Raw genomic sequence first — 26,649 nt, 5'->3', positions numbered from 1 at the left:
TTCAGTGTCTTGTTTTGGTACCTGATACTTGTTTAAATTATGCTGAAATGGTACCCATGCTTGTCTCTTATCCCATAGAAAACAATGTGTATCTTATCTCACAGAGGTACAGACTAACCAGCAAGCTCAGGGTGAACCAGAACTTATTGGAGTGTGTAAGGGGCTACAATGGTCCAAAAAGCCCCCTTACTAAAATGCTATGGAAAACAAAAGTTTGCTTTCTTAAAACAGAAAGTATTTGAGATAATTCACCCCAACCTGAATCATCACAAATACTTTCGGTTTTAAGAAAGCAAACTTTTGTTTTCCAGGGGTTAATTTTAATGGGAGATGTATGTATTTTTATAAAAAAAAAAATGTGTGTAGGTGTAATTTTACTGTTTGGCCACTAGATGTCCCCCACTTTATTTTCCTGTGCGTACTGTTAGTACGCTATCAGGAAGAAATGCGTGTATGTGTTACTTTCATCCCATTGATATCGGTGGTCATTGATCACAGGCACTTAAAGAGACACTGAAGCGAAAAAAAAATTATGATATTATGATTTGTATGTGTAGTACAGCTAAGAAATAAAACATTAAGATCAGATACATCAGTCTAATTGTTTCCAGTACAGGAAGAGTTAAGAAACTCCAGTTGTTATCTCTATGCAAAAAAGCCATTAAGCTCTACGACTTTCAAAGTCGTGGAAAGGGCTGTTTTCTGACTTTTATTATCTCAACTGTTATTGAACTATTTACTTTTTCTCTGCCAGAGGAGAGGTCATAAGTTTACAGACAGCTCTGAAAGAATCATTTTGAATGCTGAGTGTTGTGTAATCTGCACATATTATAGAATGATGCAGTGTTAGAAAAAACACTATATATATGAAAATAAAAATATGAGAATATTTTCTTTGCTACAAATATTCTAGTAATTACCCCTACTACACAACCAATTCACTATATCATATTTTTTTTCGCTTCAGTGTCGCTTTAAATCAGTGAATGGGAAATGTGTTCTCATTCACTGATCTGTGCACAAATGGGCGGCAACGAGAATGCGCATGAGAGCGTGCCTCAGATGAAGTGCTGCGGGACGTAGATTCACTGCACTCGGTCCAGTAACAAGTTAATATCCATCTGGAAACAAAGCCTTACATCAAAAAAAGATGTGTTGTGCGAAAATCTGTTTGTTTGTTTTTCAGGATCAGACTACAAAAATTCAATGGAAATTATTTCATTGAAATTGCATCACTTTCAGTACTAAAACAAATTTAAAAATGGGACCTTAATTAGCAATATCAACCAACTTGTATTTTAAATACATTTTCACAAAATGTGCAGATGTGCAATACAAGAAATAAAACTTTGTGCGTTGCTAATTTATGAGAACTAAAATATGCACTAAAAGGTGTGATGCTGTTATCCACTTTACCAAGTGACAGTCAAATATCAGAGCTTCTATATGTGAAAGATTCAGAAACAGACAATGGAAAAACCCAGTGCAAGGTATTGCTGAGAGATATGAGGGAGCATAGAGGAAGACTCCCACTGTGTAGTGAGCAGGGAACAGAAGTTGTACAATTTTCCTGTATTCTTCAGCATGAATATGCTTCCTGCCCCAGCAGGACTCATTTATAAAAACTGAAAGAAAAAGTGAATATTTTGCTTACAGGAGCCAGCCTGGTTCCAACAGCTAACAGATACAAAATCAAATGCAGGTCACATGTGTGGTATTTCTCTCAGCAGCATGACAATGAAGGAGAGAACAAACTAGTAAAACCAAGAATAACTTTATTTTTGATTATGACAGATAAAAAACAGTATTTTGGCACACATGTACGTTCATTCATTACACTTCAAACCATGCATTTACAGTGTAGTCAGTGTGTAACATGTAACTGCAGTTACAGATATGAGAAGATATTGCTTTCTAATCCAATCGTCTATCATTACTTTTTATTGTTTTATTTAGACTTTCATAGCCTTTGAATGAAAAATGCCCCTTTAGTTTCCCCTGAGTTGTAATTGAGAGTTTTAACTATGCGACCCACCTCATAATTATGGATGTCACTACAACTGATGGAGGAGAGATTTATCATACCACACAGGTGTGGTCAGTATAGAGGGCAGGGCAGGAAGATGGACTTTCCTGGGATATTCTTACTGGCACAACATGCTTTGCATTTTTGACACAAGGGTAGTTAATACAAGGAAAGGATTATGTAAAATTAAGGATAACAACTTATATAATTGGGGGATACTTTATAGAGTAGAATCTTGTTATAGTAAACTCTGATATAGTAAACCTCTGGATATAGTAAACCCAGTCCTTAGGTCCCAGCAAATGGTTCTGTATAAATATAAATATACTCAATGTATAGCAAATTCTGATTTAGTAAACTTCTGATATAGTAAACTACTTGTCAGGTCCCATAGACTTTACTATAAAGAGATTCCACTGTATAAAGGGATTCTACTGTATAGATTAATACAAAGCTCTTTAACGTGAACCTTAAGTGGGGGAAATAATTTCAGTTTTACTTCCCTGGTATTTATTCCAGACCCTCATAGTTTTGTAGGTCCCTCGGTTTCCTCCCATGCCTCTCCAACTAGATGAGTCGAGGGCTACTGCACATTGCAAGGTCCCAAGTTCAGGCATCCTTGATTGAGCTCCAATGGGGAAAAGCGTTTATCACAGTCCCAGCCACAGCATCATGGTCAAGCAGGCCTGCGGACGGGATCATGCATGCACTGTAGGCTATGACTGGTCCACTTCGTGAGCTTTTGGAGGGGGGCAATGACACGATGGAGAGCCATGGTAATTAAAACTTAATTTCTTTCTCCATTTAAATTAAACCTGAGGCAAGAGGAACCACAGGATTTTTACTTACCTGGGGCTTTTTTAAGCCCCCTGTAGTATGTTGGATTCCTCTGCATCCTCCTGGTCTAATATAGGGAGCTGCTGCAGCAAAATTAAAGTCAGGGATCCCAGGGACTACTGCACATTTGCAGCTCAGACCCTCGCTTCCTTGACTGTGCTCCCATGGATCGCTCTCTGCCTGTGCAATCAGTTAAGTTTTGTAGTTATTTAAGCGCAAAATGCTCCCGGCCATGAGAGCGCCATCGAGGAGGTGCTCAGCCGGAAGGAAGGCCAGGGGGTGGGCGCAGCAGTCTGCAACTGATCTTAGCCATGGACTTTGTTGGGGCAGACAGCAGTAGCAGAGGGGACCAGAGGACTCTGAGGGAGCTGATAGACTACAGGGCGCTGGAAGAAGCCCCAAGTAAATAAAAATCCTGTGGTCTCAGGTTCACGTTAAGGTGAAACTCCACTTTGCATTCCCTTCAGTTCAGCTCTATACAGGGATTTAGAACAGACATTATTTCAGCTTGCTTACATATAATTCTGTACCACAGGTACTTCACACAACTCCTAACTGAAACTGTGATATGGGAGAGTCCATTCAATGTATAAGTCCAAGTGTAGAAAATAAATAACAAGTGCCTACTCATGTAGCAAGACAGGAAGTTCCTAGGCAGTCTGTACTCGCAAAGAAAACACAGATTGCAGGCTTGTGAAGGAGTAATCTCAGGTATAGTCTTAGAAATACATAGCTGGCCACAAACTGAAATAGAAAGATACTTTCTACACTTGACATTACAAAAAGTCCTGTTGGAGACTGAATAATTCTACAGCATTTTTCAGTAAAAGTGGAGCTTCCCTTTGAACTCTTTGGTTTGGTGTGGTTGGGTAACATGAGGACAATTTTAGGCCACAGAAAAAAAGATTTTGTCCGCCCTTTCCTCTCAAAGGGCCTGATGCAGCAACTTGCAAAAATACACTAGAATCTCGTTATAGTAAACTCTGATATAGTAAACCTATGGATATAGAAAACTCAGCCCTCAATTACCAGCAAATGTGTGTGTATAAATATACAATGACCAATTCTGATATAGTAAACTACTTGGCCAGGTCCCTTAAAGGTTACTATAAAGGGATTCTACTGTACTGCTGTGTACAGGCAGCACATGACAATCTTACACTTACTTTTACAGCAAGTACCGCAAGTTACGGTGTTAGCTTGACCATTGCTATGGTAACATGGGTTACTACTAAACATCACTGTTAGTAATGCTCATTACCGTAGTAACAGTCACACTACTTGAGTACTGCGGGCCGCGCTTGTAGCGTAACTCGCTGTACTTGCTGCGGATGTAAGTGTAATATTTCCGTATGCTGCCTGTGCATGGCAATATTACTGCAGGTTGCTGCATCAGGCCCAAATAGGCTTATACTGTAAAAGACAGTAACACGCTGGAGTCACACATATTTCTGTTTATTAAGTTCAGAACACTGAAAGAAACTTAAAGCTGGTTGGTGGGCACACTGCGGGTTACAACAGTCTGCTCTCTTCATGCATTTTTTATTATTGAGGGGTCATCTCTTAAAGTAAACCTGAAGTCACATAAAAGTTACTTGCTTCAGTAGGTGGAAGCCTCTGGATGGTCCAGAGACGTTCCCAGTCTTCCAACCCCCCTCCATACCTGCACTGGTACCTCTTTTGGAATCTTCGAAATTGAAGGGGAAGATTGCTTGTGGCCGCGCCCCCTTCTGTGTAAGAGTGTGGCAACAATGCACAGGTGCTCAGTGTAGCCCATGCCTGCACAGTATCATGGATCCACTTCTGCAAAGCTCTTTCTCTGGGCACAAGCAGCTCCGTACTACTGTGCAGGGGTGTCCATGCTCATTCATGAAGAGGAGCGCGACCACTTAGAGGAGGAGGATTGCGGGCAGAAGAGGAGGGGTCATGGACAGCAGGGAAGCCCATGGAGCATTCAGAGGAATCCCCCCAACCAACATAAGTATGAAACATTTTTTTTTAAAGTGTCAGGTTAAATTAACCGCATGCATAGTAGTAAAGATAAATCCATTACCACCATACTCTGCCCATGTCATAAATGGCTGATTCATTTTTTAAAATATTTAGTACCTTAATTTGAAGTATAAAGTGGCAGTGCAGTGTATCCATTCCCAGCGACACTCTATGGACTTTAGCTCATATCAGCCAGACGCTGAAGCCATGGCTTGTAGGCGGAGATGTGGATTTATCCTTAGTGCTATGTCTGGAGTTCAGCTTTAAGTATATGTTTCATCTGAAATGAAAAACTAAGCAGCATGCTCTGAAACAACATCACTTTTCAGGAAATAGTGTTTTTGAAGTGCGGGCTTGTTGGCTCATCAATAATAACTCTTGAAAGATGTGTATAACAGTGGTTGTTATGTGCTTTCCAGAACAGAGCCTCCAGTGTTGAGTAAGTCGTGTCTGGATTCTGGCTTCATCCCCTCCACAGTGGGTATGTCAGATGAATGAGTTTCCGGTTGCAGTGCAGAGATGATATACGTTCCATGTCAGCCTGGTGCAGCTGAAAGTCAAACACCTGTCAGACACAGAGCCACTGATTAGAACTACAGTCATGCCAAAAGCTCATAAGCTTAAAGAGGAACTTTAGCGAAAAGGGGGGGAAAAATAAATACATTGCAGAGTGAGAAGTTAAAAAATAGGAGAAATATCAAGAAATGATTGATATTCGCCATGTAATTTGTTCATATTGTTTGATCCACAATCAGCCTGCGCGTAATCAACTTTACTACTGGCAGATATGAAAAAAAAAAACAGACCACGCCAACTTCCGTTATCTATAACCACACCCCCTAACAATGTGATAGGCTAAAAAGTTGTAAATATACATATATTATATATTTATTTATTGTATGTATAAAGCACCAACATATTACGCAGATTTAGATCTACACATGCACAGAGGGATATACTGGTTGCTTTGCAGTTGGAAACAACCGTTATTTACCACAATGGTAGACGGCTCCCACAATGTGATGCTAGGACCTAGGTCCTGTCATCATACTTTGGCAGGGGTTTCACCACAATATCAGCCATACAGACATCCATGATCTTTTCGAGAAAAGGTAAAGATTTCTCATGGGAAAAGGGGTATCAAGCTAGCAGCACTCTGCTGCCACATCTACATCTTGTGTATCACTATCCTGGCTATATCTAAAGGTGGCCACACACCATACCATTTTTCAAATATCTGTTCAATTCAAGAATAGCAATCAATGTTTCTGACTGATGTAACAATTCAAAAATCTGACCAATGTACCACAAACCTATGTTCAATTTTCCCCCAATTATGAATGAAATAATTGAAAGATCAGACAAAATTGATTGGAACTGTAATTGACAATCCATCCCACACCATACAATTCTTAATAAAGTTGGTCTGAAATTTCCAACATGTCCAATCTCCAAAATCGAAAAAAAAAATGGGAAATTTGATCTGATTTATTGATTGAAAACAAAGAAAAGCTCTTGATTTTTTGGGACAACCCATCAAAATAATTAAATTGGTGAAAAACTGGATCTTTTAATTGTATGATGTGTGGCCACCTTAAAGAGACTCTGAAGCGAGAATAAATCTCGCTTCAAAGCTTATATTCAGCAGGGGTATGTGTGCCACTGCTAAAACGCCGCTATCACGCGGCTAAATGGGGATCCCTTACCTCCCAAATCCCCTCCGTTGTTCCCGACATTTCTTCCGCATAGAGGCAAAGCTAACCACCGCAGCCCTGCATCACGCGCGTCTGTCAGCGCGTATCTCCGACTCTCCCCCGCCCCTCTCAGTCTTCCTTCGCTGAGAGGGACGGGGGAGAGGCGGTGATGCGCCGCTGACAGACGGCGCTGAGAGGCAGGGCTGCAGCCGTTAGCCCTGCCTCAACAGCAGCAAAATCTACGACCAAGTTGGTCGTAGATTTTGCAGGTGGGGGGTTTGGGGGGGTAAGGGACCCCCGTTTAGCCGTGGGATAGCGGCGTTTTAGCAGGGGCACACATGCCCCTGCTGAATATAAGCACTGAAGCGAGATTTATTCTCGCTTCAGTGTCTCTTTAAAACCTCTTGCACACTACATGCAATTCCGATTTTTAATATGATCTATTTTTTATTCAGATTATAAAAAGTACTGCATGTTGCTACGTTTTTTTATTTGCAATCAGGAGGGTGAACTGCACGCGTGTCGGGGCAGTTCAGTGTCTCGTCTGCTGCCTACCAGTGCTATTCGGGTGCAATTTCAATGCAGTCGAATGGCAGCGTTTGTAACGCTACTCGTGACAACACTTGAACCGCAACATGTCGCAACTCAGCACAGCTGCGCTCAGATAGGCTGCCTGTCCAGCACCTGTACTGATCACTAACAAGTTCCCAGCTAGTGCAAGAGAGCAACTGCCAGGCAGTGAATTCACCACTTTCAGCTGTCCATATGCAAGAGCCCTTATTTAAGTGAACTTGTTCTTGAAGTCATGAACTAAAAAGCATAGACATATTTTGGCATCCAAACATTGACTTTATTTGACTTACAGAATATCCATATTGTTATGAAAATTATATCTGATTATTGCACCCTTGGTTAACACCTACAGCTCTTATAAATTTAAATTTGACATTGAAAATGCAATAAAAAAAAGTTTTTGTTTTTTTTTACCCTTTCCATACCCTGTACCCCAGTGGCATAGCTAAGGAGCTGTGGGCCTCGGTGCCAGCCCCCTCCCCCCAAGCATTCTACACATAACAATTGATACGACGCACCAAAACCTGCCAAGGACAACTCCAGTGTCAGAGTTGCAAAAAAGGGATGGGCACCAGTGTGTTAAGGATTACCACTATTCAAAGCATCTATAGAAGTGATTATTGCCAGCACAGGACCAACAGAGAGCTAATACTGTGATAGAGGGTGGACCCTTCGGGGCCCCTCTGGCCCAAGGGCCCCGATGCGGTCGTTACCTCTGCACCCACTATTGCTACGCCCCTGCTGTACCCTGTCCAAAGCTAACACACAAAAATAGCTGTGGTTTCCAGTTTAAAATAAAGGGAGACTGCTAGCTATTTGGTTGACATACTAATCCGCTGGTTTTCTGAGCCACTCACCACAACTTTGTCGGCAGGTCAGAAAACTTAAAGGAATATTTAGATTACTTTCACACTGACATGTTGCGCTGGACAATGTAATAACAAACGCATTGCAATTATATTGTAATGGTCCACTCACATTGGCGCATTAGCAATGCAGTGCACTGGAATCTGTTGGAATATTGCAAGGCATGCTGTGCGATACCAGACAATCGCCTCAATTCACTAAGATCATGCTGGAGATAATAAGGCAAGTAAGAGAGTTATATTATCTCTTCATTCCTTACGTTACCTCTTCTGTAGTTAATTTACCTCCTCTGTAGTTAATTTACCACCTCTGTAGTTAATTTACCTCCTCTGTAGTTAATTTACCACCTCTGTAGTTAATTTACCTCCTCTGTAGTTAATTTACCTCCTCTGTAGTTATTTTCACACGCAGTTAATGAACAGCCTGTCTTTAACTCTGGAGTTATTTTAAGGATTAAAGAGTTAACTTAAAGACAGAAGAGTTAACTTTAGGTTTGCCTGAGGTAAAATGTTTCCTGAATACTACATGCCTTATCACCATGGTAACAACTCTAGAAGAGTTATTAAAGACAGGAGATAAGCTTAGTGAATTGAGGCCAAAGTACACATTTAAGGTGCCCATACACTACGTTGATTTCCCGTCGATATACAACAGATTTGATCACTGTAAAATTGATCCATCCTAAATCGATCCATTCAGTTGATCTGTCCAGGTGGAAAATTTTGCGCGATCGCCAGCGGGTCGGGAGCGCGTCGTTAGCGGCTTCTTCTCCATTTCCTTCACTTTTTTTCCCGTCCTGTGAGAAGGGGAAGTACAAACAGTAGAGCGCCCTCTACTGTTTGAACTTCACCTTCTCACAGGACAGGAAGTGAAGAAGAGATGGAGAAGAAGGCCAACAGAAGAAAGTGACAGCATGGACTTGGGGACTCGCGCCTGCGGACAGGTAATATCATTGCTGCTGGCTGGGTAAGACCAAAAGGGGGGCGGTGAGCAGGGGCAGCTCCACAGGTTGTTAATCTATTTCATGCTAAAATCGATTTAAAATCTGTGTGCAGTGTATGGGCAGCCAATAGAACCCTCTCTGGGCTGGTGCACACCAGAGCGGTTCTGGAGCATTTTTAAAAACGCTAGCTGTTTGAATACTGCTTAGGTAATGCATTTTAATGGGCTTGTGCACACCAGACCGATTCGTTTTTTCCACAAATGCAAACTCGGGGGCTACAGCATTTTTTAGATTTCTGAGGCGTTTCAGAATGTTTCACAATGTTAAAGTATAGGAAAGTGGAAAACGCTAGATCAGAGCGTTTTCCAGGCGTTTTTGTTACAGAAGCTGTTCAGTAACAGCTTTTACTGTAACAATATATGAAATCTGCTACACAAAAACGCTCCAAAAAACGCTAGGCATGTTTAGAAACCTCTCTAAACATACCTAGAATCACTCTGAAAATCTGCTTCAAAAACCTCTAGCGTTTTGCAGAGTGCTAGAGGTTTTTGGTGTGCACTGGCCCTCTGATCAGTTTTGATCAGAGAAGGATCTATCTGTTGATCGATCTGGCAGCCTTTATGCTGGGCATACACGGCCCAGATTCTTCTTATCAATCGAGCCGCTGATGGCTTGAATGATAATTTCCGACATGTCCGATCACCGCGTGGATCGATTCCTGGCTTGATACCCACAGGCGGACAATAGGCAAAAATGAAGCGCTGGTAAGCGCTGAGAAGGAAGTGCAAGCGGGGACAAGCGGGAATCGATCTGCGCGGAACGAGCGGTGACGCGCCGGCATCGAGCCGCTGGCTCGATACCGTCGCACTATCTGCTAGATAGTCGGCCGTGTATGCCCAGCATTACAGTTGCAGTGAGTCATACTTTGTATGTACTGTAAGCTCCACTATATGTATGTTATCGCATGCATGCAGTCAGAAGTGTGATAACATTGGGCTGCAACACCCCAGTGTGACACTAGGTTCACATAAGCTCTGGATACTTATTTCAGGTGAGTGATTTAGAAATTATTATAGCCAGAGCCCAGAAAACATCTCTCATGACTGGAATACTTTAATGAGGAAAACTGAAGTGGGATAATGCAATTCCTGACAGCGCCAGGCTTTCATATATGAAGTTGTATCTTCCAATTATATTGCCAATTGGCTCACAGCAATAGGATTATGTAACTCCCAAAGCTGTTGGTTTCCCTAATTGAATAATATTGTTTAGCATTATCTTCAATAAACCAATGTTCATCTTAATGATTTGCAAATTAATCACATGTAAAGCACGGGAAATGTAAACTGTGTTTTGCGATAAGTCTTTCACATAGCTGATACTGGTATAATGTACTCATGGGCCAGTTTTTCGGACTGGAGAGTAAGATTACGTTTAAAGTGATATGTTGTGCTAACACAATACAATTATATTGTAATGGTATGTTCACATGCAAAAGGATCACCTCTGTAACAGATTGGAAGGGAATAACCAGAAAATATCTATATTTTTAAAGGACGTCTGACCTGAAAACAAACCTGTAAAATAAACACATGTACACAATAATCACGCCCCCTCCCCTTTCCCCCGCACACTTCTTACATTGTCTTGTGTCATCTTTTATGAGTTCTGTTTGGCCTCCACTCCTTTCCGAATTCTGGCACCCCCATATTAAATTTTAATATGGGGGTGCCAGAATTCGAATTTAAAAATAGCCCCAAAGCCAGAAGAACTTCCTGGGGTCAGCGCTTCCTCAAAATCTATCAAAATGCTCACTCAGGACACTTGGGAGTGAGCTTAGTGAGCGGGAAAGGGGTGTGAGTGGAGAGAGAGATGCTGTACCTGCCACTTCCTGTTTAAAAGTTTGACTTTCTCTGAAGAATTATGGGGAGCAAAGGGAGAGCACAGGACAACAAAGGGTGCACAGAGGTAGGGTATCCATACTTATCCTGCATGGACCCAAATAAATGGAAAGCAGGTGCTGAGGAGTGAGTGGTCAATTAACTTACAAATAATCTTTATTAAGGGAAAATAAGAGACCCAGATAAAAAAAAATTTTTTCCAATATAAGCGAGAGTATTGGTACTAAAAAAATAGGCCAAAAACTATGACCCCCCCAATTGGCCGACCCCCGATGTGCCGCCGTCACCCCCATGCAGACCACGTAATCAAGTATTCTGGTGGTTGCAGAATGTACCACACGTGCTGCAGAATATATATCTTCCTGTCCTTGCTCCAGCTTGCTTCTTCTTAGGGCCCTGTCATGTGACCGCAGTGAGCCTGGAGGTCTAGTAGTCAGTTCAGAAAGCTGCTGGGAACACTAGAGGAAGCAAGCCGGAGTGAGGACAGGTAGCTATATCTTCTGCAGTACACTCCGCAGTGCACTCTGCATACGAGGGCCACCGCACACATCACCCCGATATAGAACCCATGGATAGGCCGGCCACCCGTTATTTACAGACAAAATTTGGGTGTCAAAAATATTGGCCTATCAGTTATAATAAAGAGTCGATTCTGATACATTTTCAGAAAATATAATGGTGTAAGGTAAATTGTAAATTTCTTGATTTATAGACCAAAGTTTTCATTTACTGTACTTTTCATAATTATTGAATATTGAGCACGTGTGTCATAAATTAAAGAGTTACAGTCAGCAGATAAAAACAATTGTAACTTTGAAATTGAAAACAATATATACATATAAAACATGGTATCATATGTGGCCACTTTTGGACAGATAAGGAAATAATAATTACAAGTTGGTATACAGATTTGCTAAACTGACTATCTGGTGTTTGATGGCGTCACTTCGGAAATTGTTTAAATAATTATGCAACAAAAATACACAAAAGCTATTCCAAGAATAGGAACCGTTTACTACATTTACCATTATATTGGTAGGTGAACAGAGGCGCCAGAAGGAAAAGTACATAACATTTTTTAAAAATTGCTGGGAGGAAGTGGTGGACTCGCCTCCGTTAAAGCAGACACCAAGGACTGTATAGATATACAAATTTATTGAAAATACCCCAAAGATGCAATGCGTTTCGCGGGCACAGCCCACTTCTTCAGGCAATAAGCAGGGGATAAACAACAGCAATTCAGTTATAGCAAGCAGAGCACCTCTGGACTTAAACATTTTATGTACTTTTATCCTTCTGGCGCCTCTGTTCACCTACCAATATATTTGAGGCCACCCCAGGTGGAGGGGTGATCTACCCCCTTTCTTCCTATCTACAGAGAGCGACTTCTTAATCCTGAGTGAGGACAGGTCTAATCTCCTCACCTGCCTAATGAGTGGTTACCTAGGTGGTAACCCGTGTTTGTGAGTATTACCATCTCACTGTTTCATTTATCCAATCAATTTTGACATACTACACCATATTGGGCTCTCGATTTCTCTTCAACTTTACATTTACCATTATGGATGGAGAAAGGTTCCAATACATGTATGCAAGGATTTTATGGGAACCTAAGTGAGAGGCATTTGAAGGCTCCCATATTTATTTCCTTTCAATAAATCCGTTACCTGGCTGTCCTGTTGATCCTTCTGACATCTGTGGTGTCTGAATTACACACGTGAAACAAGCATGTGGCTAATCTAGTCAGACTTCAGTCAGAGCATCTGATCTTGTGTGTTTGTTCAGGATCCATGGCTAAAAGTATTAGAGGCCGAGGACCAGGCAATTTGCATTGTTTTAAAGGAAACAAATATGTCAATATGTCAGCCTCCATGTCCCTTTTAGTTTCCCTTTAAAGTGAATGTCCAGAAAAACACAAATGTGGTCTTCCTTGACTGGAAAAGGGAGGAGGTGGAGCGCACATGTCCTAGGCTTCCAGACCTATTTACCGTAGCCTTCCCTGGCAGCCGAGAGACGATAGTTGAAGGGGGTCAAAAACCAGGGTCCTATGCCCATTTTTATGATCTAAAGAAATGACCGTATTGTACTGTTTTCTCAACAGGCTATATCTTATACGATTTTAGTGTACCAGGAGTGGAAGCTGCATAAGGGGGTTTTCCTGGAACTGGGCTTTAAATAAATATCCCGGTATACCAAGAAAACGAAACGACTCCCCAGAGAACAAGGCATACATTATTATGTAGAATTACGCTATGTAAGCTATTTTAGATACATGGAGAGGAGAAAGGCTTTTTTTTTTTAGTTTGTAGTTGTTAGGTATATATAGGGCCTATTATTTAGGGTCCATTTCCACTACCTTAGAATACGCAGTGTTTCCCCGCATACAAGCTGGACGGGGCAACGGTTCCTATTCAGGCAGTAAGCTTGCCGTCCGAATCGCATGCAGGTGCCATTCTGGATGGCATGCTGCAGTTTTCTGTAGCATCCGAATTCCTATAGCCATGTATGGCGGGACTATACTAATTCAGCGGAGGTTTTGTGAATTGGACGTGGTACTCATTGGAATGAGGCTCTTACTATGCTTTCTGAAAATGCCAACCATGAAATTATTGTTCTGACCCTGCTGACTTCCTGATGATAGGTACACACGTCAGTGATGAGACCCTCTTTATGTAATATTGTCACAAGGCCCACTTGTATGTACTGGCTAATTCATTCTGCCTCAGTGAATATGCTGGTGGGAGTGAGCAGAGACAACCATGTTTGAGTGGTGACAGGGCTGCAGACTGTTCCTGCCACTGCAAAGTCAGAAAAATCAGATCTACACCAGACCCAATTTGATTTTCTGTAATTTGATTTCCTGTTTTGATTTTGAATTGAGCTGGAATTTTTACTAAAGTCTTTCCTGCACTGAAATTTACATTTACCTGTCTAGAACTCACTTGTGTGAAAATATAATGGAACCATTTTGTGAGACCTTTCTTGAACATGTGTTCTCTTATGGCCTTTGAATTCCATGCATTTGGAAAAAGATGTCTTTTTACATAAATGCCCATACATTTTCATGCATGTACTCATATAATGCTCATAGACATCAAAGCTTTTGGTGAAAATGTGTTTTCATGCCTCTATATATTCTCACGTGTGCAAAAATGTGACATGTTCTTTAAAATGATGGCAAAAGAAAATGGCCACCATTCTGGATTTCCTGACTTTTCTAGTGTCTGCTGTTCATCCTGCACTACTATTGCTGTTCTCAGCTTTCCCGGCCTTGCAACTTCTTGCTAATGATGCTGCCCTGCCATTGATAACCTTAGCTTGCCTAATCCTGCTTATGCTTGCTGATTATCCTGCGCCACGAAGTAATGACTTTGGCCTGCCTGACTCTTCTCCTGACTGCTCCACTTTTGTTGATTTTGGCTATACCCACCTGCTCCATCACTATTGGCCTCAGACCGCTTGAATCTGTTTTCCCCAATCAGTACTTTCCCTGTGTGTTGAGGCTTACAGCTGATTCCACCAAACCTGGGCCTGCTGTCACATAAGCTGTCCAGGAACCTTGCACTCCACATAAAATGTTTTCTATCTTTACAGCTGGGGTAAGCACACTAGTACGAGGTACAAGAGAAGCCAACCTCTTCATCGAGTCTCTAAACTGGGTATGTGACGCCTGCCATGGATAGGGCTGCACAGTGGAAATAAGTATAGATAATTTTGCCTACACATTCATTTTTAAAGGGAACCTGAAGTGAGAGGGATGTGGAGGCTGCCATTTCCATTCATTAATAAACAATCCCAGTTGCTTGACTTCTGTGCTGATGCTCTGCCTCTAATACTATACATCGCTGGGCTAGAATGAGTATGCACATTAGATGCTTTGACTCAGTTCTGGCATCACTAGCTGCATGCTTGTTGCAGGTGTGTGACTCAAAAACAACTAAAGCCAAAAGCTCATCGCAGTGGCCATTCATTTCAGTGAGGCAGGCCATATTACCCGCAGTGCGATGGGACTGAAGCAATCTGGCTGATGCAGAAGCTGCAGTGCATTGGTACCGCATGTTGCAAGACTCTATGGGAGTCAATGACTAGAGATGTAGCGAACGGTTCGCCAGCAAACGGTTCCAGGCAAACTTTGGTGGTTCGCATTCGCCTGCACCAGGCGAACTTTTGCGGAAGTTCGATTCGCCCCATAATGCACTATGAGGGTCAACTTTGACCCTCTGCATCACAGTCAGCAGGCACATTGTAGCCATTCAGGCTACACTAAGCCCTGGAGCCCCACCCCCCCCTTATATAAGGCAGGCTCGCTGGCCATGACACTCATTCGTGTGCCTGCTGCAAATAGACAGACTAGGGAGAGCTGCTGCAGATTTTTTTCTCCTAGGGAAAGATTAGTTAGGCTCTTGGCTTGCTCCTGGCTGATTGTTATTGCTTTTATAGCACCCCTCAACAGCTCTTTTGAGAGCTAATGTTCTCCTGATGTGTTTTTTTTTTTGTGTGTGTTGCTCACTGACATTATACAGCCCTATCTGTTGCAGCTGGACCTTGGTAATTAGTTATTACTGTGCCAGCCAGGCCCTGCCTAACTATCTATACTGGGACACGTACCTATGCCTACCTAACTACTGGGGCACCTACTTACCTATACGGGGACACCTACCTACCTACCTATACTAGGGGACCTACCTATGCCTACCTACCTATACTGGGTCTCCTACCTATGCCTAGCTAACTACTGAGTCGCCTACCTACCTATACTGGGACTCCTACCTATGCCTACCTACCTATACTGGGACTCCTACCTATGCCTACCAAACTACTGTGGCACCTACTTACCTATACAGGGACACCTACCAACCTATACTAGGAGACCTACCTATGCCTACCTACCTATACTGGGACTCCTACCTATGCCTACCTACCTATACTGGGTCTCCTACCTATGCCTAGCTAACTACTGAGGCACCTACCTATGCCTACCTACCTATACTGGGAGTCCTACCTATGCCTACCTACCTATACTGGGACTCCTACCTATGCCTACCTACATACAAGAAGATAATAAGGTTGTTGCTTCATTGTGGTCAGACCAAATTTGATCAGCTGGACAGTCATTTTTGTTCTATCATTGAGCTACCTCAGCCCGGCGACCATATGGGCTTTAAAATCGCCACGGCCTACACTCTCGCCACGGTGCGCACCAGTCCAGCTCGGCCGTCACTACGCAAACAGCTGTTTGCCGTGCGTTACACAGTGAGTTTGGTGTGTCAGTGTGAAGCAGAACTCTAATTACATTTCCTGATTGATGTATACACATGCAAGATGTTTTAAAGCACTTTAGGCCTGCAATTTAGCATTCAATGTGATTTCTGCCCTTAAAACGCTGCTTTGCGTCACATCCAGATTTTTCCCCCGGACTTTGGGCATGTATCCCACTCCGTCATGCCCCCCTCCAGGTGTTAGACCCCTTGAAACATCTTTTCCATCACTTTTGTGGCCAGCATAATTTTTTCTATTTTTCAAAGTTCGCATCCCCATTGAAGTCTATTGCGGTTCGCGAACTTTTCCGCGAACCGAACCTTCCGTGAAGGTTCGCGAACGGAAAATCGGAGGTTCGCGACATCTCTATCAATGACACCGTAAACAATCTTTATAGATGGTCACGGTAGTGGTGCGGCACACATGCACATATCATGGGAAATGATGTGATGTACTTCCAGTGTGAAGGTACACACTAATGCATGGGGGGGGGGGCAGGGCCATATGGATTTCCCTGTCAGTGCAGTCTGCTGCAGGGACCAATCTGCTTACAGTGGGTGTGGTGCGCTGCAGTACCCACTCTGGCACGCCCCATCTTACCGTGCGAAAATCACACCACACCATGTGGGCAGCTAGCTTCATAGAACTGACCATAGTCCCAGCTGAAAATGGTGATCAACTAGACTGCAGGTTTCTGCTGTCTTTGCTTATTAAAGTTGGAAAGTGAAACCTATTTCGGTGGTTGGCTGGATAGTCTAACGGTTAATGGTGGCTACTAATGATCCGATCTTTTACATCCAATCTTACTATTTCTATGATATATAAGGGATTCCCGAAAGTATCTATTCAATATATTCACTCAATTTACCCATAGATTTGGTAAAATTGGCTTAAAAAGATTAGCTCACCTTAAGGGCTCTGCCTCTGATACAGGTGACCAGGGTTCAAATCTCGCCTCTTCCTGTTCAATAAGGCAGCACCTATTCAGTAAGGAGTCCATGGGCTAGACTCTCTGACATTGCTACTGCCTACTGAGTGTGTCCTAGAGGCTGCAGCTCAAGCTCTTTGAGTCCGCCAGGAGAAAAGCGCTATATAAATGTTATTTGTCTTTGTCTTGGTTGCCCAGCATCATTATATACTTCCACAATCTTACAAAACCTTATGTGCTTATAAAGTGAATGTTCATACACATACCATAAAATAGCCTCTTCTTCCCTATAAAATGTGACCACATAATTTTGCGGAGGTAAGCAGAAGATAGTTTTTCTAAGCTTGATCAGCAGATTTTCTACAATTTGTCTAGTCATGATCAACAATGCTCAAAATAATATAACTTCAAAGTTTCTCTTCCTGTTATTTCAACATCAGAAGAGAAGGCGAACAATGAACAAAGTGATGAGTTACATTTGAACTGTGTCTTATAAAGGGCCAGTTTCACTTGGTGACTGAAGTGCATGGATAGTGCACACTCCAGCCATCCAGAAACTGCTGAACTATCACCCTTGTTGTTCCACACACAACCTATAGAATGGGAATTCACATGACACATGTGGCATACAATGACACCCACCTAGATGTGCTTAAGATTAGTATGACTCTGCAAAATTCCATACTGGTACAGTCTAGCAGTTCTGCTCATCCGGATTCCGGATATCCGGGTAACCCGGATATCCGACCTTTTTTCAGCTATCCGACTGGATTCGGATTCCTGGACCCAAATACGGATAGCTATCTGCAAATATTTGGTCGCATACCCGGGTATCCGCGGATATCATGTGGATATCCGGATCCGAATACTGTAACTAAGGAGATGACATCATTGAGCCAATCAGAGGGCTCCTAGCAGAAGCCCTAGCAACCAATCACAGAGGGGAACCCTGGCCAGCCCCACCTGACCTCATTGAGCCAATCAGAGGGCTTCCAGCCTAAGCCCTGGCACCCAATCACAGAAAGGAATCCTGGCCAGCCCCCCTGTATAATAAGGAGGGCTGCCATGATGAGAAATATCATCTTTGCTTGTGTGAATGCTGAGAGACATGCTCCAGTGCTGCAGGCCTAGCAAGTGCTGTATACAGTGATAAACCTAAAGCTCTTCAGTGATTAATCCCTTCACTATCACAACACTATTGTATTGTTAATTAGCTTGATTTCCTTGTGTGACAGTCAAAGTGTGTGCTGCATGCCTGCTGCAGCTGCTATGTGTCTGTGTGTGTGCTGTGCACAGACCAGGCCAGCTGCTGTCTGCTGGCCAGCTATTAGCCTTAGCTAGCTACAGTATAGGTTAGGGATTAGGGAATAGGATTATTGTGTTATTGTGTAGTTAGTACTGTAGTACTGCAGTCAGTGCTAGTAGTTGTTAGAGTAGTAGTATTACTGTGTTAGCTTACTACAGAACTGCTGTGCTGCTGAGCAGTGCCAGTGTGACAGTTAGTGTCCTGTCCTTTGCTGTCTGACTGTCACTCGGCACGTGGCACTTGGCACGTGGCCCTAGGCACTTGGCATGTGGCCCTTGGCACATGGCCCTTGGCACGTGCAAAATGCCACATGCCAAGGGCCACATGACAAGTGCCATGTGCCAAAGGCCACCTGCCATGTGCCAAGTGCCACATCCGGCATGCTCATGGCAGACGTTACACCTGCTGCATTGCCCTGCTCCTGTTTCCTTTGCTGCTACCACCGATTTTTTGGAGGTGTCTGGGCTGAAAACTGCCATGTCCCAGTTGTGCGGTTGGACTTTGGACACAATGTGGGCTGCACGACCTGTCTGGAACCTAGTCCTGATGTTAATTGACAGCCTTTTTATTTTTTTGGGTGGGGGAGGATTTTAAGTCCCCACATCATCAATTAGTGTTTCCCTTTAAAAAATAATGATGCTACATGCCTCATTTACCCTAATAAACATTTTTAAAGCAATTTAAAGGTCACTTCCGTTTTTTCTATCCAGATATCCGAATCCGTCCAGATACCCCGGATACTGAGGTCGGATATCCAATCCGGATCAGAAAAGTTTGAACTCGGATATCCGACCCGGATCGGATATCTGGGTATCCGGATCCGAATCGGATCCGGATTTTGAAAAGGGGTATCCGAGCAGCACTGCAGTCTATATACTGACATTCCACATCGGCTTCTTACCAAACCCTGCTAACAGATGAAAACAACAGATGAAAACATGACTAGTCACACACTACTTTTCCTAGGCTCCTCTGTGTTAACTGATGCTGAAGTTATTATGATCACTGCTTTTGAAAGTTTCTGCACGTTTATTAACGCAAACTAAAGCAACCTAAAGTATTGAAAAAAAAAAACATATGCAATAACAAGCGGCATAATCTGAGGTTACCTGTACTACTCCACTTTTAGTACTTTCAGAGGGAGAAGCAGACGTTATAAGGCAATATGGAAGTGACAGCTAAAGTGAACCTGTGTGCAGTTGTTTATGATGTAAATCTCAGCCTAGAGTTCTAAATGGTGACCACTCTTGTCTCCTCTACTAAGCTGCTCCTATTGGCCAACTATAACCATTTCTAGTCATGTGATATTAGTGACAGTATTAGTAGTCCCCAGTCTATTGATGTTTAACTAATGGGAAAAGCTTAGTAGCATGAAGCCGCTCATGTGGGGCTTTTTTCCTTCTTGCACAAGTGTCTCCATGCTACTGCGCAGACGCACGGCATTCGGCCACATTCGTACATGAACGCAAGCACAGCCGTGAAAAAGGGTCTGGTGAAGAATCAAAGAAGCCTCTGGGTCATCCAGAGACTTCCCACTACTGAGGTAAGTATCGAACTTATGCCTTTTTTAAAAGGGACCCTGAGCAGTGGCGCTGGGTATGCTTTTAAGCATACCATCGTCTATTAAGGGATCATTATAGACTCACCAGCCCCTCTGGTAACCTCTAGCCATCCCCATATGCCCGCTCTCCATTGCATTGAAAGGACAATTCCGATAGAAATTATGATGTCTGCGGGTCCTTACATACATCATGCTGAGGTGCATGGGAAATGTACAAAAAGAAAAATCACAATCACATCACAGTGCTTTTACTAGGGCAATTCCTAGTGGGGAAAAAAAGCATTCTTCAGAAAATACTTTAAAATTAAATCCTTAAAAATTAATTCAAATAGCCACTTTTCCGTCTCTGTGAAATCGATACTCCTCTCAAGTACAGAGTGCCCAGCAACACCCCAGTAGCTCCCTTCTTCCCTCGATGAGTATTAACTGCAAAGTGCCGCACAGGGTTGCTTAAAGGACTTACGAGGCCAAATTCTGCCCCCAAAACCTTAAAAAAGTTAACTACCTGCATGAGTTTGTATGGCACGGAGGACGCCGTCCGCGCCCTCCGTGCCGTTCCGCCTGGTCCCCTCTGCGCAATAGCCCCCCAAAAGGCTGCGACCCCACGGTCCGGGTCGGGATCTGCAGCCTGCAGAAAGATGGCTGCCGGAGCTGGCCACGGCTGCGCAGTCCGCATAGCCGCTACTGCGGCTGCGCAGCTCTAGGGCCAACCCTCCGATCCACGCTGCCTTTTACGTGGATCGGGGGGTTGGCCCTGGAGCTGCGCAGCTGCAGTAGCGGCTATGCGGACTGCGCAGCCGTGGCCAGCTCCGGCGGCCATCTTTCTGCAGGCTGCAGATCCCGACCCGGACCGTGGGGTCGCAGCCTTTCGGGGGGCTATTGCGCAGAGGGGACCAGGCGGAACGGCATGGAGGGCGCGGACGGCGTCCTCCGTGCCATACAAACTCATGCAGGTAGTTAACTTTTTTAAGGTTTTGGGGGCAGAATTTGGCCTCGTAAGTCCTTTAAAGGACATCCGAAGTGACATGATGAGATAAACATGTGTACAGGATCTTCTCAAAAAATTAGCATATTGTGATAAAGTTCATTATTTTCTGTAATGTACTGATAAACATTAGACTTTCATATATTTTAGATGCAAATACACACAACTGAAGTAGTTCAAGCCTTTTATTGTTTTAATATTGATGATTTTGGCATACAGCTCATGAAAACCCAAATTTCCTATCTCAAAAAATTAGCATATTTCATCCGACCAATAAAAGAAAAGTGTTTTTAAAACAAAAAAAAGTCAACCTTCAAATAATTATGTTCAGTTATGCACTCAATACTTGGTCGGGAATCCTTTTGCAGAAATGACTTCTTCAATGCGGCGTGGCATGGTGGCAATCAGCCTGTGGCACTGCTCAGGTGTTATGGAGGCCCAGGATGCTTCGATAGTGGCCTTAAGCTCATCCAGAGTGTTGGTTCTTGCGTCTCTCAACTTTCTCTTCACAATATCCCACAGATTCTCTATGGGGTTCAGGTCAGGAGAGTTGGCAGGCCAATTGAGCACAGTAATACCATGGTCAGTAAACCATTTACCAGTGGTTTTGGCACTGTGAGCAGGTGCCAGGTCGTGCTGAAAAATGAAATCTTCATCTCTATAAAGCTTTTCAGCAGATGGAAGCATGAAGTGCTCCAAAATCTCCTGATAGCTAGCTGCATTGACCCTGCCCTTGATAAAACACAGTGGACCAACACCAGCAGCTGACATTGCACCTCAGACCATCACTGACTGTGGGTACTTGACACTGGACTTCAGGCATTTTGACATTTCCCTCTCCCCAGTCTTCCTCCAGACTCTGGCACCTTGATTTCCGAATGACATGCAAAAGTTGCTTTCATCCGAAAAAAGTACTTTGGACTACTGAGCAACAGTCCAATGCTGCTTCTCTGTAGCCCAGGTCAGGCGCTTCTGCCGCTGTTTTTGGTTCAAAAGTGGGTTCATGCTTCCACCTGCTGAAAAGCTTTATGGAGATGAAGATTTCATTTTTCAGCATGACCTGGCACCTGCTCACAGTGCCAAAACCACTGGTAAATGGTTTATTGACCATGGTATTACTGTGCTCAATTGGCCTGCCAACTCTCCTGACCTGAACCCCATAGAGAATCTGTGGGATATTGGGAAGAGAAAGTTGAGAGACGCAAGACCCAACACTCTGGACGAGCTTAAGGCCGCTATCGAAGCATCCTGGGCCTCCATAACACCTGAGCAGTGCCACAGGCTGATTGCCTCCATGCCACGCCGCATTGAAGCAGTCATTTCTGCAAAAGGATTCCCGACCAAGTATTGAGTGCATAACTGAGCATAATTATTTGAAGGTTGACTTTTTTTTGTTTTAAAAACACTTTTCTTTTATTTGTCGGATGAAATATGCTAATTTTTTGAGATAGGAAATTTGGGTTTTCATGAGCTGTATGCCAAAATCATCAATATTAAAACAATAAAAGGCTTGAACTACTTCAGCTGTGTGTATTTGAATCTAAAATATATGAAAGTCTAATGTTTATCAGTACATTACAGAAAATAATGAACTTTATCACAATATGCTAATTTTTTGAGAAGATCCTGTATGTACAATGCCTAGCACACAAATAACTATGATGTGTTCCTTTTTTTCTTTCTCTGTCTGAGAGAGTTAAATATCAGGTATGTAAGTGGCTGACTCAGTCCTGACTCAGACAGGAAGTGACTACAGTATGACCCTCACTGATATGAAATTCCAACTATAAAACACTGTCCTAGCAGAAAATGGCTTCTGAGAGCAAGAAAGAGATAAGTCAGGACTGAGTCAGCCACTTGCATACCTGATATTTAACTCTTTCAGACAGAGAAAGAAAAAAAGGAACACAGCATAGTTATTTGTGTGCTAGGCACTGTACATACACATGTCTATCTCATCAAGTCACATGTCACTTCGGGTATCCTTTAATCATCCCTTTGATTACTTGACACATCTATGCAGGTTCTGGGGCTACTTACACACAATCAGTGCCTAAATTGCATCTAACTAGCCACTAAACTTTTATAAATCATATACAACAAGAACTAAAGGGATTAGTTGGCGACATTGTTGTCGGAAGCATTGCAGATCTTCCTATACACCTGGAGTAATTAGCAAACTTGACATGTACCAAACATGTTATTCAAAGGGATCATCTTCCGCACCTCCTCAATAATCTGCTATTGCCGATAAATATATGCTTTTAATGCTGTATTGTCCTGGTGAAGATTTTTGATTAAAGTTGAGCAGTGTATTACTAAAAAGGTTGTGAGCTGCTACTGGATTATTTCTTCTGATTTGATGTTATTCAAAGGGGCCCACTAATCATGAAATCTTTTTTGTGCAATCTTACAATTTCTATGTAATATGAGGGGCAACCTGAAGTATCGATTCAAAGTATAGTCCCTCTGTTCACTCTTCTACTACCTAAATCCTGTTACTGACCGTCTATGCCGAGAATCCAGCTTGTGTACAGCAGCCCCCGAGCTGTCTAGGCCATGTGGCCAGTGATCAGGCTGGTGGATCGCTTTGGTCGACTGACGGCTAAGAGCATTGTTCTCTCCGCTTACCCTGCCCAGCATGTGATGGCACTTGCACTCTGCTCTGCCTCCCACATACAAACAAAACACGTTGTTAGCCTGCAGGCTAAAGACGCATCTTTCAGCCTCAGCCCAGTCATGATGTCTGAGGTGTATACAATGGACAGAGGCGCCAAAAGTATAAGATTAGATTAAATGATCTTAAAAACCAATTTAAATGGCAAAATTGAAGGAGGAAGTGGTGGTCTTACCTCCCTCAAGCAGACACGACAACGACTGCAATTCAGACAGTCAAACACATTTATTAGGAACTCCAAAAAGAAATGCAATGCGTTTCGAAGGTTCAACCCCGCTTCATCAGGCAATATAGGGAGGAGTATCAAACAATCTGCACAAGGATTCAAGTTGAGCGCCTCTGTTCATTGTATACGATTTTGAGTCCACCCTTGGTGGAGGGTTGCTGCCTTTTCTTCCTGTCTACAGAGAGAGACTTTTTAATCCTGAGTGGGGTCAGGACAATCTCCCCACCTGCCTTTACAGTGGGGCTCTTGGTGCTCCCTGTTTTTATGATGTCTGAGGGATCGGGTACCGACATGTCTCGTATATGTGTATGTGGCTACAAAATATTGGGTACAATTGTACAAACGAGATTGCATCGTTAGTGGGCACCTTTAGGAGTAAGGTCCATAGACATTTGACCATGAGAGGTTTGTATCTTTAAAAGTCAAATGCCAATTTCCATGTAAGTCCTATTCAGCTTTTTAAAGTAAACATTGTTTATTTTTAAATCAGGGAACATATTTAGACCTGGCCTTGGAGAACAAGCCAAAAGTTTATTTTTACTCAAAAAAACATAGTTGCCTCTTCATTGGAGACACAAGAGTTTTAGAAATGTGCCTCTGGAAAACTTGCAGTTGAAAAAAAAAAGTTTCCATGCAGCTTAGTTTTGTAAAGTATTTCTATCTCACTATGGTATCTATTTTAATATCAAGGTATTAACTATTCATATTTCTACTTAGACAACTTAGACACAAGTCCATAGCAGTATAACTCTAAATGTCACTGTCCTTTTCCCAGACTGTTCTATCCACCCAGCGCTTTGTTATGTTTAGTTGTAGTATGTTACGCCATTGTAGGATTCGCTAAGGTTTGATATTCTTTGCTAGTATAGGTCACAGCACTGCTTTACATCTGGCCTCTTTCCAGCTGTATACAGATTATTCTGGCAAGCAGACAGGAAGCAGTGCTCTCGTCACTCTCCATGTCCCCTCCCTTCCCTCCTTTATTTTCCCGGCTTTCCTGAAACATTGTTTTTAGCGATGAGTTTGTTTGAGATAACGTTCGTCTTGTATAGTCATTTTTTCCATCATAACTATACGGCCTGCACACTCATTTTCCTGAAGCATCTTCCCGAATAGCATATTTCAATACAGGTCATAGCCCCATGATTCACTGTAGTGAAAGCTAATGTGCTGCCCTGCACTGCAGACAATGCACAATACATACACTGTAATAATACAATGATCTCAGTGAATTTCCAAAGGATTTGCTACATCTGCCTTTTCCTCAAACAAAAAGTGAAGAGTAACATGAAGGCTAAGCTTTTGGAGCATACCAGTATTTCCATTGCTGGCTTTATAGGGTGCAGGGGATATGGGTGAGAATTCAGAATGGCATTCAGCTTAGAATTAGTTGTAATTAAGGTAAAGCTTTGGTTGTGGACAAAAACATTGTACTATATACAGGGTTTCTGGGAAGGCCACAAAGGCTCGGGCCTTGGGCGGAAGATAGGGAGGCTGGACATAGAAGAGGGATTGCTGCAAATCAAATACAGAGGTTGCAAATAACGAGCAATAGATAGGAATAGGGAGCTTCAACTCAAGGGATTTGTATATAATTAGAGGGGGCTGCTGTACATGAATGTTAGACATGGAAGAGGGTCTCTGCACAGGGAATAGGATCAGGGTGCTGCACATGAAACGGGAGCTGCAAGAAACTTGACCTAGGGGCGCAAAAAGTATAAATCCGGCCTTGACTACATGCACAAGACTTTTTGATCAGTACAGGACGCTACCAGCTTCTCAGAAGTCCCTATAAATCTAAAACAGCTTAAAAAAACATACAATGTGGAAATTTTAACTTTACACCAATAGTTATTACATTGCTTCTTTATACTTTAAAAGAAACCTGAGGTGTGAGACCTATGGAAGCTGCCATATTTAAACAATACCAGTTGCCTGGCAATCCTGTGGATATTTCTGGTCAGTAGGATCTGAGTCACACACCTGAAACAAGCATGCAGCTAAACTTGTCAGATTTATCATAGACATCTGATTTGCATGCTTCTTCGGGGTCTATGGCTTAAGGCGCGTACACATGCCATACTTTTTCAAATGACGGGTCCGTCAGACCCTTCTGCGGGGCTGTTGTTCTGCCGACAGTTGCACGTGAGTACAAGCTGTTGACAGATTGATATACTGTTTTGACTGTCTTATCAGTCTTCCGACAGCTTGTACTCACGTGCAACTGTCGGCAGAACGACCGACCCGTCGTTTGAAAAAGAGTGGCGTGTGTACGCGCCTTTAAAGTAATATTGGCAGAGGAACAGCAGGAAAGCCAGGCAATGTGCATTATTTAAAAGAAAATAAGCAGGTCAGCCTCCATATCCCTCTCAACTTGGGTTCCCTTTAAGCCAATTTCCACGATTCTTGAGAATACTATAAATCAAAACAACCCCGTACCATTAAATATTGGCCATTTCATTTTTTTTTTTTAAAAAGACAGAAGATACCTTATTTTTATACAGGAACGAATAGGCTGATCACTCACTAACACATTGAGGGGGATCTGAGGCTGTTGTACATTGCTAGATTATTGGCCGAGGAAGACCCAACCAGCTTTGTTAGTGGAGACCCATCTATACAAGGCTTAATTTCTTACAATAAGAAGGTGTAACGGCATGCCTAGGTAAATACAAGATAGATAATGCATCTGGCCCAGATATAATCTACTGTATAAGTTTTCCTCTTATTCAAGAAGAGGAAGAAATCAGAATCAGGAAACTCCCTCTTGCTCCCCTTCTACAGAATAGTGTAGCAGAGCAGTGTAATAGTTACCTGCTTCACCGCTGCATCAGACCTCCTCTGTTCTTCCTGCCAGCTGCACACATCGGTGAT

The 26,649-nt window shown here is 42.8% G+C and overlaps 1 protein-coding gene across 2 annotated transcripts in view; it reads right to left on the bottom strand.

Moving 5' to 3' along the window:
* Window positions 1-1,755: 1,755 nt before the first annotated feature.
* The window catches only part of LOC137521144 (glyoxal reductase-like), a 219,118-nt gene continuing 194,224 nt past the window's right edge, over window positions 1,756-26,649 (bottom strand). Inside the window, exon 7 of one of the 2 annotated variants that reach the window (XM_068240002.1) lies at window positions 1,756-5,420. In XM_068240002.1, the coding sequence (XP_068096103.1) occupies window positions 5,319-5,420 (102 nt within the window). In that variant the 3' untranslated portion in view covers window positions 1,756-5,318. The remainder of the gene's footprint in view (window positions 5,421-26,649) is intronic. The other variant, XM_068240003.1, reaches the window with a different exon arrangement.

Source organism: Hyperolius riggenbachi, chromosome 6, assembly GCF_040937935.1.
Source record: "Hyperolius riggenbachi isolate aHypRig1 chromosome 6, aHypRig1.pri, whole genome shotgun sequence".
Classification (NCBI taxonomy): domain Eukaryota; kingdom Metazoa; phylum Chordata; class Amphibia; order Anura; family Hyperoliidae; genus Hyperolius; species Hyperolius riggenbachi.
The sequence above is the reverse complement of the archived record's forward strand: the minus strand, read 5'-3'. Positions and strand labels throughout refer to the sequence as shown.